This window comes from Armigeres subalbatus, chromosome 2, assembly GCF_024139115.2.
Source record: "Armigeres subalbatus isolate Guangzhou_Male chromosome 2, GZ_Asu_2, whole genome shotgun sequence".
In the NCBI taxonomy this organism is placed as follows: domain Eukaryota; kingdom Metazoa; phylum Arthropoda; class Insecta; order Diptera; family Culicidae; genus Armigeres; species Armigeres subalbatus.
Genome location: NC_085140.1, coordinates 111,740,365 through 111,758,225, shown reverse-complemented (window position 1 = coordinate 111,758,225; position 17,861 = coordinate 111,740,365). Strand labels below are relative to the sequence as shown.

At 40.7% G+C, this 17,861-nt stretch overlaps 1 protein-coding gene across 1 annotated transcript; it reads left to right on the top strand.

Annotated features, from left to right (window-relative positions):
* The first annotated feature begins 1,969 nt into the window (after positions 1-1,969).
* LOC134210680 (uncharacterized) lies at positions 1,970-17,861 on the top strand. The gene is made up of 6 exons (XM_062686874.1): positions 1,970-2,148; positions 2,452-2,926; positions 11,818-12,168; positions 12,239-12,544; positions 16,233-16,808; positions 16,960-17,861. The coding sequence occupies exons 2-6, from the start codon at positions 2,849-2,851 to the stop codon at positions 17,779-17,781; spliced, it is 2,133 nt and encodes a 710-aa protein (XP_062542858.1). The 5' UTR covers positions 1,970-2,148; positions 2,452-2,848; the 3' UTR covers positions 17,782-17,861.

The window sequence follows — 17,861 nt, the reverse complement described above, 5'->3', positions numbered from 1 at the left end:
GGAATATGAGTCATATTGGGGATTTGAGTCAGAACGGTACCAAAAACCAAGCCATTCTGTTGAGATGTGCCAGAGTAGTAAACGCTGCGGACGGGAATAGGGTTTTTGTGCTATTTTATTACAATCTAACTTCCACTATCTGGCAGTGGCATTATGGATAACATATTCGTGCAACCATATTATTAATATGATTGCAAGAATCTTAGATCCGGGAGCTTGAAAGTAATAGTTCTATTGTAAGTTCTATCTCGACTAAGTCGAGTCAAGTACAAGACACTGAAGACGACCACACAGTTGTGGTCGAAATACGTATCTGCAAAGATAACGAAAATTAATTGGTGGAATTAAATGGAGAGTACTTAATTCGTCTTAGACGGTTGAATACATTCCACTAAAAGAGCTTTATATATTTTTCTGAAAAAAAAAATATAATTAACAATTTGCATTTATCATAAAATGGCTAACCATTTTCCTAAGTTATCTTTGAATCGAACATGTTTGTTCATCTGCATTGCGATTATCGCATTATGACATTGCATTGCCGTTGCTAACAATCGATCATCCTATCCTTGCACAAACATGCGCTTGTATGTATATCGCCGACTGCGGTCACTGCTCTGGCTCTACTTTTTTGTGGCAAACTGGTGCGAAGCACCGCACATAAAGAAGAGCCCAAAAACCAACTACACGGCCGCCGGCCGAATGAGACTCACGTTGCGAACGGGAAAAAGAGGTGCTGCCAAAATGGTCCAATACCCTACTTTAACGTTGATAATGAAATGTTTCAATTTAACTGGAAAATTGGTGGAGAGTTTCCGAGTCGATTGATATATAAATCTCAAAAATCCATCGAAAGATGAATGCGCTATTAACGTTCAAAATCTTACATGATTTCGTGACGGTCTCGAATTTGGAAATTTTTATTTGTCACCCTGTATCCGAGTCTTCCCCTTAGACGTAGTTTACGTCAAAAACAAATATTACAGAAGCAATAAGTATAGATGATAAGGTATATCAGAAGAGATGAATAAAATTGGCAGTACTCCCTAGTCTCGGGCGTATTCAATTCGAATTACATGATTTATAGCTGAAGAAATGATCATTTTTGCAATTCCTGATCATAATATCTGGTGTACAGTTCGCCGTTGAGTCATAAAACGGCCTATTTTTCCATACCAACGAAATGGGTGCTTTTATGAACATTATGCAACTCAAATGGGTTGCATAATATTCATTATAACACTCATTTGGGTGCTATAATGAAAAACCAACTTCAGAACAGTAGTTACATGACTACATTTTGCTGAATTAGCTTGGGTAAATGTTCAAATTTCTCTGCGTCGCGTAATAAATGAAATAGTTTGATGGACATGACATCAAAAATTTCCAAAAGCAAGTACATCTATCGCTTCACGGTTTATCGAACTATGCACTGTGGCACGGCAACATGGAATCTCTGCAGCAACATAATTTATTGGCAAGAAGGATTATGTGGAGTAAATTCTGGAAGGAATTAGACAAGTACAAGTATAATTTTGGTACATATTAAAGTCTATTTTTCGTCATTGCAAAAAAAAGCAAAACTTGATTTTTTCAGCACTCGTAGTATTTATCCAACTCGGCAAGCCTCGTATGATAAACGTACGACTCGTGCTGAAAAAATCATCTTTTTGCAACTTGTTGCACAAACTACTATTTTCAAATTTATGCAAAGCCAGCTCGATCAGGATACCAAAATCAAACATCTTCAAAAGCCGGGACATTTGATATGCTTGTACGAAATATGAAGATCGCGCAGTGTTCCATAGTCTCAATAAATGTCTTTGGAGCCACATAGCTAAAGCCGCATAGCAGGAAAGTACCCGGCAAACAACGTTCTACTGAGCCGCTGTAACCGACATAACCCTCGTCAAACAACGTGCACCTGACACATTTCGCACAGGCGCAGATTTTCCCATCTCTCGCGAGAGTTATTAGCAGGTTTACATTTTTGTTGTCATACCTAGGTATGATTTGGAGTCCATCGGCCATAGCTCCCACGTCGTGATAGTGGCCACTCTCTTCCATTGTGTTAGCGACTGTCACGCTGTTCTGTCGTCCAAATCCCGAAGTCCCGTTTCCGCGTAGCGAATCGCGAAATCCCCAAAGGTGCATATAGAGTGGAATCAAGTGAAAAACATGGCGCCCGAAGGTAGACACCAGACACTCTGCTGGTGATTTCGGCTTCCTGGATGTGTTGAAATTTATTTATTTCAATATCTGTTATTCGTACACCATAGAGAAGATTTCGAATGTGTAAATCCTACACAATTAATTAATCAGTATTTCCAACAAGGCTTCCCAGTGTAAATGCAACCTCAATCTCATGTTCTATGAGGCAGATAACGAAGAAAGTCCGCAATATATCTACTACATAGTGAAAAAGAATTAATGCCCTCTGCTTGTCCCTAGATTTTTCGCGAGGTGTAGTAGATCTAAGTAGTGTGTAAACAAGAAAGCAGAAATTCCACTAATTAGCATATTACGAAAGCGTGTGCCATGTGGTTGGAGAGTAGAGTCAAAAGTTAGATTCGCATAGTTCTACTAGCACCTGTGTGCGATATAGTTGCTGTACAGATATCATCAGTGTGGCTAGCAGAGCTAGGAAAAATCGATTCGTTCGGTGTGAGAAGAAAGCAAACACCGACATACAGTGCGATATGTAACGAAAAGATGCAGCAGCAAGTGCGGGATATCGTCGTCGGTGTAGGAAGAAGAAAATTCAACATCCCCTAAGCTACTATCGTGCGGAGGGAGGTTAATCGGTACTCCAGTATAATCCCTGTAGTGAGATTGAACGACTGCTATAATGAATGCCGACCGGAACAAGCGACAGTATCGATCCGGAAACAATCTGTTCAGCGATGACGAGCTGGAATTATCATCGGTAGGTGTTAATTCTGTGAATCTAAATTCTGTGTAGTAAAGATAGATGCAGCTTATAAGGTTTGATAGAATTAACGATGGGCGATATAATCATTTATGAAAGAACTATGAATCACATCAACTGGACGGCTTTGGACAGAATAATAAAGTGTTGAGCTGAGCGCAATTATCATCACAAATAGAATGCCGTTCGTGCATTGTGCGCTGATCGATGTCTGTGTCGGTCGTGCGTTCAGACTAATGTACCTACATATTATTATAGTTGAACGATTTGTATGCAAACAACGTCGATATCTACTTACTCCACACGTCTCAATTTTGGATGTTTTGTGGAGAGGGATGTTTTTATGATGTCATTAATAGGCATTCCCTTTCTCTACCGCAGATTAAATGTCGCTAACAGTTTCGAAGGGCTGTTAAGTGTGCAACGAATGGCTACTTTACTCAAATCTTGGAGAATATGTACTGCCCACAATCGCATAGTTGTCCCATATGAATAGGAAATCCAGCAAACATGGGACTGACAGAACCAAACAGTTATTTAAAAATCATGTATGATTGTAACAAATAATTGTAACAAAATTTCTTCTAAACCCAACCAGCGACTGAAATTGTTAGATTCCTATACAAAAAGTGTAAGCATTGTAAGAAACATTGTAGGAAAAACTTGCAAAATTGTAAGGTTTCATACAATATTTGTGTAAGAATCTGAGGGTGGCTGGGTTCGATTCACGGTGCCGGTCAAGGCAATTTTTAAATTGTAAATTGTCTCGATTTCCCTGGGCATAAAAGTATCATCGTGTTAGCCTCATGATATACGAATGCAAAAATGGTAAACTGGCTTAGAAACCTCGCAGTTAATAACTGTGGAAGTGCTTAATGAACACTAAGCAGCGAGGCGGCTCGTCCCAGTGTGGGGATGTAATGCCAATAAGAAGAAGAAGAAGAAGAAGTTGTATAAGAATCTAGCATTTTCGTATATGCCCAATTCTTATACAGGTAGGTTCTTATACAGAATTATTAGAGAATCTAACAATCACTGGTTGGGTATAGTTTTAACAAAAATATAACTAAATATGCTTTTAATTAAACAAAAAATATTACTCGATGTGTTACTTGGAAAGTGATGAAAATAACTGAAATTATTACAAATTATGTTATTGAAAAGAACAAAGTTATAACTCATGTTATGTCGATCATATAATATTATGTGATACAGTTTTGACCCGATTTTATCACGTCCCGATTTTGTCACGTTTTCGACCCGATTTTGTCACTCCAAAAAATTTTGTCATTCTTTTTATTTTCGTAAATAATACCACAATCAACATTGATATTCATGAAATAAGTTTCACCGCCTGTAGTTTATTACGAACGACTTCTGAGTACCTGGGAAACATTCTATAAGCAATTTCGACAAGAAATAACGGGTACCGTTCACGCATTTAGCCTTTCCAAGACATAAAATGATTCATATTTATGGAATGAATTAAAAAATTGGAAATTTTTTTTTTCCAATTTTGTCACATACCCTGTTTTTATCACCCCAAAATTCACCAGGGGGTGATAAAATCGGGATATTACTGTATTATGTTCTTCATCCGGGACAGAGAATTTATAACAAAATGTTTACAGATATTGTTATTTGAAACACATACATATTGATATAATTATGATATAAGTTTATTATGACTACTTGTCCAAAATTGCCTTCAACCACCGACAGACCCACCAGAGTTGGGTTTTCTTGATCCGAATAGGTCCGATACTGATTCCGCATATTGACCAATTCACTCCGGTAAGTGGAAACAAAAATAAAGAAAAAACTCTCTCCAGAGTTGAATTTTATAAACCCAACTATGTCCAGTAGTTCCTTCAAAACATCGACGATAGATTTAGGCGGTACCAAATCTACAGATCAATTCCAGTATTAAGTTTTACTACCCCAAGTGGATTGTTTTTTATTTGCGTAAATTTATTCAATCTTCCGCAAATTCGTTAAAATTCCCAGAGTTTCTTGGGCACCGCTGAATATTCTTTGTTATTCGATATATTTTAAAACATTTAAATCTTTCCTCTTGTATGTAAGTTCCAAATTGTTCTCTTAATGTGAAATATTGTACATTTTATTTTCCTTGGCAAGAAAAAAGCGCTCAATGGAAGATTTGCCAAGCTGCCGTAATCTGAAAGAGTGACGTATACGCCATTTCCCAAAAATGGTGTTAACGAGTAATACTCATCGAGCTCTTTAACAGAAAAATGGAAAACTTGCATGTTGTAAAATGGCTGTTACGTCACTTTTCCAGATTACGGCAGCAAGGGAGTTGAGAATTCACGCTACGGCTCTGATCAACAATGTTGAAACTCCTCAAAGAACCCAGGGAGTCTTCAGAATTTTCTAATTATTTTTTTCTTCACTCATGTCGTTGTCCACGGTATCAGCTTTTTTCATTTGCTCATTAGGCCAATACAAATATTTTTTTATTTCATCTTCATTTTTTACAAAGATGAAGCTTTTCAAAAATATTGAAGGGGCGAAAACAATTTTTGAATGTTTTTTTGTTTTGCTTTTATCAATTTTGAACATTATGTATCGCTGTTATCTATCTATAAATAAAGAAATACTCATGCAATTGCGGGCATAGAAAGCTTTAAATTAATAACTGAGGAAATGCTAATAGAATTCTTAGTTGAAAAGCAGGCCAAATGATTTTAAAGAGGATGTGGAAATTGAGGTTCATGAAATCCATCCGCTTAAAAAGCAAACCTAGTAGGGGAAATGTTCCGATCTCAATCTCACTGTACATATATCCATCTCATCGCTGAACAAAGAAATACGGCACCAAATTCGTCGCTTCTTTTTGTCAACATGCGTGCTCACTGCTGAAAAAAATCACAAAAATAATAAACAAACCAAATTTCTTCCCATTGCTTTGTTTTTGATGGGATGGAAATAGGAGCTATGGGATGAAGTGGCGAACCGTTCTCCTATACGATCATTACAGTGACTATAATAACAGTGTCGTCAAGTGTCAGAATTGGAACAGAATCGTCTGTCAGTTCCATACAAATGCGCGTTCCAAACGAGCAGGAGACCTGTCAAACGTGGCACATGACGTTACTCTTCTTATAGGACTCTAACGATCATGTATCTATCATGAATATTGACTCTTGCTTACTTATTCCATGTCCACTCCCCCGAAACATGTGCCGACCCACATGGCCACATCCATCCTCGTTCTTTAATACCTATTGCATTTTTGTTATTCAACATAGGTACGAAATTCACCTGCGTGATCTTTGCATGTTTTTAACAGACTAGAACATTGGAATGTTGTCGCGTTATCTTTATTGTTGTTGCATCAACAGGCTACATTTGGCCCCAATGATGTAGAGTATTTGAAAAAAAAGTGAACATTAAAAGAGGTCAAGGGAGTCAAGTGTCAAGGGATGATACAAAATAGGTATAAGCCATTTTATGAGACAGATTCGAACAGCTGATCGAAATTTTGAGTGGACGGATCGGTCTTTGTTTTGGTAAATTTGCATGTAAATCATCATCATTTCGTCATCATCATCATCATTTCATTTTCGCAAATGTTCCTTGTAAAATGTAAATATTAGTATTTGGTCTCCTGTCATTTGAGCTTTCTATAAAATGGCTTATAAAACCAAGGGCCCATACGCCTGTCACTGGCGAACAAAGCTCGTGTACTCTGCATCGAAGCTTAGAACCACTGTTAGGGCGCAATCGTTAATGCGAACATTTTTATATTCGGTTAGTTAAATACTGCAAATAAATTCTATTTCCAGTCCCTTTAATCAAGCAGGTATCTCAAGCATACCACATCGTTATATTGCTGCATGATTGAGTGTTTAATTTTAATAAAATATCGAAAACAAAAGTGTGCATAAAAATTGCCTCGCCATAACAAAAAGGTGGTAGAGAATTAACACTGTTGTTTACATTTTAGAACCAGCACATGTCGGGGCAGGGATTCAGTGCTCCGCCTTCTCCCCCTGTATAAAACATTTTAACAAGCATAGTCATTGTCTTCGTCTGTTTATGTCTACGAAGAACGATAAAAATCGTCGGCGTAACATGCTCCGTGTGCTCCGTGCATATATATTAATCCTGATATTGGGTTGATAGTGAGACCCGTCGGTCAGGTCGCTGAGCCCACTCCGTATAACAGAGCGTCGCAGTGCTAATACAGCGTATCAACATCATCATCATCATCCAAATCGGAGTTAGTCTAGATGCTATACACAGCAACAACCTGCTAGAGCAGCGCATAGTATGGTATACGGTCAATTGCAACCACAACAAGCTTATCGATTACGATGATCAGCGACTAGCCGAATGTGTTCAAACAAAGCTCCGAACGATACGCCTAAAAGACTAGTACCACGCTTCTATGAGGCTGACCACCCCATCTGAAAATCCCTTGCATCACAAGGCGTCACACAGAACCTCGTGATTCAGACAACAGAAAACACGTCCGTAGTCAATGAACAGCAAATTAAGCGACACTTCTAACTTGTCAACCTGCTCTAGGATGATGTGAAGCGGGACAATATATCGCAGAATATTGCTAGAACGTTCGCACAGACAGCATAGGAGACCTAGAGGACATCTTTGGACTTCACGCATGCTTGCTGAAACTTGAAGTAGTTGTTCTACGTGCTCGAACCAACATTCCAACTGTCCAAGTCGGGAGGCGACAGGTGTCGTGAGACATCGCAGAGAAGGCAAAAACCTTCCGATTGCTTCGGCTTCCCACCTTATCCACGCACGCTCGTCTGCAGCAGTGCCAGATCACCCCTCACAGAGATACATATATGTATACATACCACTGACGGGACTCGTATTTTACTGCTCTGGTTCTCCTCGGTCTATCGCAGCCAGTTTGGGGAGCATAGCCCAAACTTACGTCGGGGTGCACCAGAAATCTTACTTACTTACTCGAACTTACTTAAAGCAACAACCGTCGCGCATGAGCCGAAATGTCCTCCATGAGACTTATATTCTTATATTCATAAGATGTGGCCATAGCATCACAAGTACTCTCTGCTGTAGCTGCAATTGTTGTTCAAAATGTCACCCACGCTCCTACTTCGCCGTTTAATTTGCCACCAACGCTGGTCTGATGAACTGCTGTGTTCACCGCATTTCAAATGTCCTCTCTATGAGTTAGTCCGGCCTATCTTAGTCGTATCTATGCTGCGGAAAATTAGCATGATACAAATATTCACCGATTCTCCCTCACCTATTCATTTCGAGCAGTCCGGAGATTGTGCAATCCCGAACCTAGACCTCGTTAATTTAAATCAAATAAAGACTTTTTCGAATGATGTTTAGCAAGAATAGCTTTTTTTAAGCAGAAGTGAACCCCATTGCAGTATTACACGTCCCAAAAAATTCAGGTAAAGTCCTGTCATGAATATCAATTAAATAAAGGAAGCATGTTTGGCCGGGATGGGGTAAGAAACAAATTTTTTCAGGTCAAAGATGTTATCGATCATTTAGTAATCTGGGTTCAATCATTTAGTAGTTTGTCAATAACTCATTCTAGAGGCAGAATTTTAAAATGTGTTGTATAATGCTCTTCTAGTGCTAAGGTTTCCCTACTACTCTGCCTAATAATTTGTTGTTTGAATTCCACTAACAACGAAGTTATAGCGCTAGTTGCAGTAAATGATTGAAATGTTATCATTTAGTAGGATTTAGCCACTAGCGCCTTTAACTTCGTATCAGTGGAATTCAAACAACGAATTGTTGAAGAGTTGTAGGAGAACCTTCACACCATACAAATCATTTTGAAATTAAGATTTTAGAATAAGTTATTGGCAAACCACCAAATGATCGAACGCAAATTACTTAATGATCAAAACATCCTTGGTGTAAGTGATCAATGATCATCGCTGTTATATTAGAATTTTATTTTCAAGCTATTATCATTTCAGTGGAAAACCAAATCATATTCCTTCGTTTGCTGTGTTAATGATCTAGAGGCATGAATTGAACGTTATTATGGGGTCGACCTAGGTATTCTAGGCATTTACCCAAGTAACCAAAAGTTCCTTTAAGAGTACATTTTTCGCTTGAGCAGCTCAGTGAAGCTGATTAAGCGAAAAACGTACTCTTAAAGGAACTTTTGGTTACTTGGGTAATTCCTTCTGAATGTTAGTAGATATACAAAAAACATTTTGGATGAATATTGGCATATGGGTAGATTATCCCTTTTGAATTCAGATAATAGAAAAATATATTATCAAACTAAATGATGCAATGATTAGCGCATCTTTATGCGAATACAGCGCACGACTTCCGAAGATGGGTAACTTGACTGTATCTCGAGAAAAAATCACCCTTTGGTTACATATTTTAATACAATCTTTATGTTAAAATCTTTTGCAATTTTAGCTCATAATAGGGGAACTGTTACGTTTTCCGTCTCACGGCACATATATTCATCTCTTCGCAATACAAAGAAATACACCACCAATCTCGTCGCTTCTTTTTGCTAACACGCGTGCTCACTGGTGAAAAAATCACAAAAATATGAAATTCCTTTTCATTGCTTTGTTTTTGATGGGATGGAAATAGGAGCTATGGGATGAAGCGCCGAACCGTTCCCCTACCTGGTTTACAGTTCGGCTTTCAGTAATAAAACGGCCTACTATTCCATACCAACGAAATGGGTGCTTTAATGAACATTATGCAACTTCAATGAGTTTCATAAAATCCATTATAACATAACACTCAATATAATGAAAAACCAACATCAGAACAGTAGTTACATGACTACATTTTGCTGAATTAGCTTGGGTAAGTAAATATATTCAATTATACATTCTCTGCGTCGCGTAATATATGAAATAGTTTGATGGACTTCTTCTTCTTATTGGCATTACATCCCCACACTGGGACAGAGCCGCCTCGCAGCTTAGTGTTCATTAAGCACTTCCACAGTTATTAACTGCGAGGTTTCTAAGCCAGGTTACCATTTTTGCATTCGTATAACATGAGGCTAACACGATGATACTTTTATGCCCAGGGAAGTCGAGACAATTTCCAATCCGAAAATTGCCTAGACCGGCACCGGGAATCGAACCCAGCCACCCTCAGCATGGTCTTGCTTTGTAGCCGCGCGTCTTACCGCACGGCTAAGGAGGGCACGACATCAAAATTTTCCAAAGGCTAGTTCATCTATCGCTTCATGGCTTATCAAGCTATGCAATGTGGCAAGATAACATGGAATCTGATTGTTCTCTGCAGCAACATAATTTGGATAAGCGTACAACTTGTGCTGAAAAAACCATCTTTATGCAACTAGTTGCACAAACTATTATTTTAGAATTCTGAAAATATTACCATGAAATCATCTGTGGGCAAGAATCATTCCGAATTTAAGTTTTTACATACAATCGTTACAGCTTTAACTAATCTTCAGTCGTAATCCGCATTTCAAACTCATTTTATCTGCCAGTCGCCATCGGTGTGAGATGCGGAAATTGAAATATTTCTCTATTAGTCGACCTCATAACGCCGGATTTTCTACTTCTCCTGCGTATACTCCATTCCGCTTCAGAACGAGATATTGTCTGCCACATGCTCGCTTTTCTTGTTTCGCTTCCGGAGTTTCCCGGCCATCAGTTTATCACCAGAAGTGGTAGGAGTGGAGTGGAGATAGAATGTAAATCGGAATGACGTCGTACGGCCAATAACAGTTTCCATTTTACACCTTATCACCAAGCCCCTTCTGTATAAACACGCCGTAGATTTTTATGCTGCTCACATTGTTTGGATATGCTGCTAGCATGTAACGTTTATCGACCCTTGAGAAACGAGGGTGGTTTTTAAACCTTCTATTATAAAAAAATCTTTCATATTAGTAGGTTTGCCAAATAAATACAGAGAAATAGAAACAGTTTTGGTGGCATGGAATCTAAACTTGATTATAGAGTACCTATATTTTAAATGATTGATCGAAAAGGTGCTCATATTTCTTAATTTTTTTCAGAGCGATTTCAAACTGATCATGATGATTTGATTTGGTTAAACTTAACATAAGGGGCCCTCCTTAGCCTAGCTGTAAGACGTACGGCTACAAAGCAAGACCATGCAGAGGGTGGCTGGATTCGATTCCCGGTGCCGGTCTAGGCAATTTTCGGATTGGAAATTGTCTCGATTTCCCTAGGCATAAAAGTATCATCGTGTTAGCCTCATGATATACGAATGCAAAAATTGTATCTTGGCTTAGAAACCTCGCAGTTAAAAACTGTGGAAGTGCTGAATGAACACTAAGCTGCGAGGTGACAAAGAAGAAGAAGAAGAAACTTAACATAAATCCATAAATCACATTTAGAAGGGGTATGTCGATCGAAGTGCAATCTTTTTTTTTTCCTTGTTGAGTATTTCAATCACTGCGACTTGTTAGATTTATTGTTATATATGCCCGATTTTATATAGCTTTGTCAAGTTGACACATTATTGCTATTCAGAGAAATCGCATCGCCTTGACTGGCAGCCTTTTCTCCATTCGGTATTATGATTCTGATGAATCGTATACGTGCGTGGTGCGAATACTACCGTATTGGGATTTGTTCTCCAAACTTCAGACTGAACTGAAATCTCTTTCAAAAAATTGCCGGACAATGGCAGAAAAAATATTCCGAACAATCTTATTCTTCCACATTCATTGATTTAAAGCTTTTTTATGTACCCATGGGCCATGAATAATGATAATTATAATTATGTATCTTGTGTTGCAAATAAAATGCATACACTTTCTCCAGGGAGCCAACAAATTTTTTCACACCAAAGCACCCTAAACAGGACCTAGTCTAACATTTATCATAAATTTACATTCTTCTTTTTCCTTTCAGTCACAGGTGCTGGAGAAGGTCAAATCCGACCGCATACCGTCGACCAAACCGGACGAAGATCGTCGCCGGCGAACGATCATCGTCGAGAAGAAGAACGGTTCCTATGGGTTTACACTACAGAGCTACGGGATCCATTACAAGAAGGAGCAGGAGGTTGAGATGATCACTTACGTGGACTACGTCGAGTACGATGGGCCGGCCTATCGGGCGGGTATGCGTGAAGGCGACGTGATCCTTTCGATCAACGGATACGACATGGAAAAGGCCGAACATAAGACACTGGTCAATTTCATTAAAAACTGTGATAACCGAATGAGAATGGTGGTGCTGTTTGAGGACTGTTGTCGGAAGGTAGTTTATTCCCCGTCCATATCAAACAATCAGTGACATTATTTTAAGCCTTTTGTATATTACATTCCAGGTTGAGCTACATTTGAAATACATTCACCTTCAGGAGCTGTTAAAAAGTAAAATGAATGATCTCGAGCGGATATGTCTGAAAGAAAGAGAACTGCTGGAAGGGAAATGGAAAACCCATAGTTTACCAGCACGCAAAAAGACCAATCCTGCCACAGAAGACATCGATCCTGGTTCTACGACTGATGTCGAATCGGCATCCGGTTCATCATTTTGCCGCCCAGCTTCCTCGACGGAGGATGTCAAAAAGCTCCTACGACAAAAGACGTACATTGTACCACCGCCCGCCCAGTTCATGCTAGCGTACCATGTGAGTAATGGCCTTTCAAGCCGGATATGGCTATTGCTGTATACAGTAAAATTCTAGGTCTTACAGGTTATTTCAATTCTCCTAAATTTTGTGGATTTTTATATTTCATATTTCAACCAAGTGTTCGCTAATTTTTTTTTCTAAATTTTCACGAATTCCCAGAAATGTTCATGCATTCACTTACTTAGGAGCCTTCGACCTGCGCAACCCACGTTGTTGCTAAGAGCTCACTAATCCAAGATTTCCTGCTATTGCTTTGATCTATTGTCAGATTAGATTGACGTCGCCTTTTTTATTTCATTTTGGAAGATACGTCGTAATGAGGCGCTTGTTATGGTATTAACCCTTCACTTGAGCAGTACTCGATGAGACCGACGATTTTCACAGGAACTCTCTTGCGTATGAAGGTTATTTGGGGGTTACAGGCTGTTAGGTTTTCTAAGATTACCTTCTTGATGAACCACAGCTCCTCCCCGATAACCCTACGCCGAATGTACTCCACTAGACTCAATCCTGGGTCAATCGCTTCCAGTCGCCCTGGACGTTTAGTGCCCTCAGGTCCTCTTGAACTGCAAAAAGCCATAGTGTTCGCGACCTTCCATGAAGCCTACGGCCTCTTCCGGGTTCCGTCATACGAGCAACGTGTCCAGTCCCCCGTAGTCTGCCGTGTTGTATAAGCTTAATATCCAGCCCTTTATACACGTGGTATAACTCATTATTCATACGACGTCGCCAGATGTCGTTCACCGCCAAATATTGCCCGCAGCATCTTACGCTCAAATACTCCAAAAACTCTGAGATCAGCCTCATTTAACGCCATACTTCATAACCATATAAAGCCACCGGAAAAATCAGAGTAGTATACATCGCAAATTTCGTTTTTGATCGCACACTACGGAACTTAAGCTGGTTATGAAGTCCATAATAAGCCCTATTCGCAGCTGCAATGCGCCTTTTTACCTCGTGGTTAACATCATTATCGCATGTCACTAAAGTTCCAAGGTACAGAAATTCTTCTACAACTTCTAATTTTTCACCATCCAGCACCACCTCATTACCACAACCACTTTTTAATGAACCCACGTTGATTGCCAGCGATCATGTACTTCGGTTTGCAGGTATTGAACGTGAATCCAATCCTCGCTGTCTCCCACTCAAAAGAGACAAAAGCCTCTTCCACGGCACGAATAATGACCATAATATCGAGATTAGGGTCTCGCCGACATTTCTCACCAACACGAACGCACGGTTCGTGGTTGCAAACAATGCCATTTGATTTTGCCGTGACAGCTGCTCGTGGTTGCAAACATACTGAGTAAAAGTGTGAGTGAAATGTGCGTGTACATACACACTCGCAGAAATCATTATTGATTTATTGGCATTTATCGGTGAGTACAACATCTAAAGCTCAAAGTAAGAGGGAGCGCAACAATGAAGAACAGTATGGATAGGTGTCACAAGCGAGCGACGAGTATGAAGCGAACAGAAATTGAAATTTTAGTAGAGGGCCAGTTGTGAGAACAGCATTGTTGAAATCGCTGTTATTCTGCCTAACGTCCACCCAGGAACGGCTTGGGTAGTAGCATGGTGACTACTCTTACCAAGACAGGCAAAATAACAGCGATTTCAACCTACTATTATGCTGTTCGGCGCATGAGAACAGTTCTAGCGATCGGTGGCTTGTTCGGAGATTCATACGAAAGTCGCGCTACTTTGCTTCACGCCTCATCCCGCAGCTCTTACTTTGCCCAAGATGATCTTATTCGAACCGCATTTCAATTTTTGCCAATTCGTATTCTAATTGGGAAAGTTTTTTGATCACCGTACATGACTCAATCATTATTGATTTATTGGCATTTATCGGTGAGTACAACATCTAAAGCTCAAAGTAAGAGGGAGCGCAACAATGAAGAACAGTATGGATAGGTGTCACAAGCGAGCGACGAGTATGAAGCGAACAGAAATTGAAATTTTAGTAGAGGGCCAGTTGTGAGAACAGCATTGTTGAAATCGCTAATTTTTCTAAATCGCTAATGCTTGATAAATTCAGGGATTACAAGTTGCAGACACATCTTCTGGTTGTTGGTTTCTAAGCAGCGTACGATTCTGTGAAACGAAATTATAATTATGGCAAATTATGCTAGAAGGTGGTTTTCCGGCGAAACTGATAAGCTGATTCGTGTAACGTTGGCCGTTTCGAAATCAAGTGTAAGGGTTGCGGATGAAATTTCGACATCATTTGTAACCTTAGGGTACGCATTGATGTAGGTAATCATCATGCTGGTAGAACTGACCCTTAGATATAGCTGTCGTTACGTTGATTAGCCGCTGGATACCAGGCAGACGATGTTTGAGCCACACCTCCTGGTGGACAGAGGCTCAAGACGTACTTTCTTACTCTAGCTGATGCCAGAAAGGCAGCAGTGCTCAGGCTACACTACCAGCTAAGCACGCAACCCTTAGCTGGCGGTCTTTTGTCATCGGACGCTCCTTTCTTGTTGTAAACCCACAATTTTGCAGCCCCATAGGAATACTCTATTGTTTAACAATATGGTCTAAACATGATCTTCCGGAACAGAATCCGTTCTGCTGCAGTTGGAGAATCGCATTGATCTTCTCCTGAATCCGGGCTAGGATAACTTTGCATAGGACTTTGAGAATGGTACACAGCAACATAATGCCTCGTCAGTCCTCGCATACAGTCAGGTCACCCTTTTTGGGAACCTTTACTAAGATCCCCTGCATTCAGTCGACCGGGAAAGTTATTACGAAATAAACGATGCAATAGTTTAGTGGAAGTCATAGGGTAAGCTTTGAGCATCTCAGCTGATATACGATCGACCCCTGTGGCTTTGCTCGATTTTATGCTTTGGATGGCCGTTTGAATCTCTAGCTTCGATATTGAGGCGTTTTATAACACAAGTCCTAGGCAGTTCCTCCTAAAGTGGTGGTGGCCTGGTTGGCACTTGGAAAGTTGGTCGAAGTGCCTAAAGCTGGTCAGTTAGGTTGGACAGCCCACAGGCATCGTGGCATTTATCTTCACCCCGCATAACCGTCGTGAGATATCATAGAGAAGGCGAATGTCCTCTCCTTCGTCGACGAGAGAGTCCGCCCACGCTTGCTTGTCTCGCCGACATGAGCTTTTCACTTCCTTCCCCAGAGCCGAGTATCGTTGACGTTGACTTCGCCCTTCTATCTTCCTCCAGGTCTCAACGGTGATGCATTGCTTTCTCTGGGTGCGCAGTTCGCCCAAATTATTCTCACTGGTGACAATGAAGGCATTCTTGATTGCGGTCCATTAGTCTTCCACGCTGTCACCTTCAGGGATATCTGCATCAGTGCATCACGTGTCTACCAGATAGACGCTCGAGACGTATCTTCTCACTCTAGCTTATGTCCGAATGACAACAGTGCCTAGGCTGTTGTCTATATTGGTCGCTCCTACCTTGATGGCAACTCACCATTGTGCAGTCACCGTTTTAGCACTTTTAACCGATTTAACCCTACACTGTCGCAACATTCGATGGGACTAACAATTTTCAGAAGAATTCACTTGCGTATGAGGGTAATCTCAACTCTAAACGGAAATAAATATTGATCAAAATTAATTGATATTTTTTGCATTACATATCAAAACGCTTTTTATTTTTAATGCTTTCAACTTAACTGACATCTTTCTGTATAACAGTGCTTGGACAGCAACTACCGCTACGTAATACACCCATCGACATCGACAGGTGCTACCGGCAACGCCGAATACCCTTCGGGCGCCACATCGTTCAACACCAGCTGTGCTCAAACAACGGCCAAATTGTGTAAAGATCATCAGCACATTATTCGCGGTTCTTCCCTTGACAATAGCAAAGTGGGCAGCGGTCAGCAGCCGAAGTCTACATCACCAACCAAGAGTCTTCACAACTACGACACCAAATCAACGAAGTCATCATCGCGAAGACACCTCCATGGGCACTCGTGCAATCCCTGCATGGGTCACTTCCTTCGCGGTGGCGACAAAGGCAACAAAGCCGACAAGGACAATACCAGCCTTGACGCATACGACCTCGCCAGTCCTTGCTGTGATCCACAATGTGTTCCATCAAGGCGCAAATCTAAACACCACAAAGACCATCACCATAAGCACAAACATCGGGACAAGGAACCAAAAGATAGCGGAAAAGAGCGCATTCCTCGTCCCAAGTCACAGCCACACATTTCACCACAGTCACAGGCTAACTATCTGTATCGCCATAGTAAAGATAAGCACGTAAGTTTCGATGCATAGATATAGATTTCCTCATCATTTCGCTAGATTAGGTACCCAAAAATAACCTAATAGATAATGTATTTTGAATTTTGAATCCTTTCCTTATCGCCATACTTTCTCGCATCTCTCCCTTTGCTACCCTTTTCTCCAGGAACATCACCATGCCAAAGTTTACGACCTAAACGCTAGCTTAACTAGTCATTGTAGTCTTCATTCATGCACATCCAGCGAGTTCAATCCCGCCGCGGAAAATTCGCCAGCCTCCTATAGCACTTCCATAAGCACCGATACGTTGTATTGGGAACCTCACAGCGAATCAACGTCCGCATCGGCCAGTTCGACCCACAAGAAGCCCCCGGTAACGAGCTCAGCTGGTCCGAGCCGACCGCACACCCATCAACACCATTACTATGTACAGAAGTACATCAACCCTCATACCGGCCAAATACAGCCCATTGCCATGTACGCCGGGCCTCCAGTGCATAAGCCCAAGTCCTGGGACAACCTCGCAATGAAAGGATACGGAGGCTATGGATACGGTTACGGTTACCTTGATATGAACAAAACGAACATTCCTGCTGCTCAGACTCGTACACAAACCACCATTACAATACAACACAGAAACTCCATTCCAAAGAAGAACGGCTACGAACGATACTCAGCTTTTGTAGATGTAGAGAACTATGCGCCTCCGCCGACGCAGTTCCTTCAAGAAACAACAACCACAACGACAACCATCACCACCAAATCGACCGAAAACCTGCTTGCAGCGTACAACATCTCGGACCAAAGTTTGGCGTGTGAGTGCATAGAGGGCCCATCAAGTTCTGGAGCAGCCGGTGGCGGAAGTGGAACTGCAATGGAAATACTGCATGACAAGTCCGGTTATTACTCCAGTTTGGGCGGTACATCGGGTAACAGTGCCGGGAACAAAAAACAAATGTCCAACCTGACTGAGATTGCCCGACTCTAGTTTAATTGTTTGTATGTTAAGGATGTTTAAAAGTAAAGGTGTTCAATTCTTGTTTCGGTCAATACATTCTCTATGACTTA

What these genes read in the sequence shown, in the direction of transcription:
- LOC134210680 (XM_062686874.1), top strand. Translation starts at nt 2,849, where the DNA reads ATGAATGCCGACCGGAACAAGCGACAGTATCGATCCGGAAACAATCTG. An exon ending in ACGAGCTGGAATTATCATCG is followed by an intron (nt 2,927 to 11,817) that starts GTAGGTGTTAAT and finishes TTTTCCTTTCAG; the next exon opens with TCACAGGTGCTGGAGAAGGT. An exon ending in GCCATAGTAAAGATAAGCAC is followed by an intron (nt 16,809 to 16,959) that starts GTAAGTTTCGAT and finishes CCTTTTCTCCAG; the next exon opens with GAACATCACCATGCCAAAGT.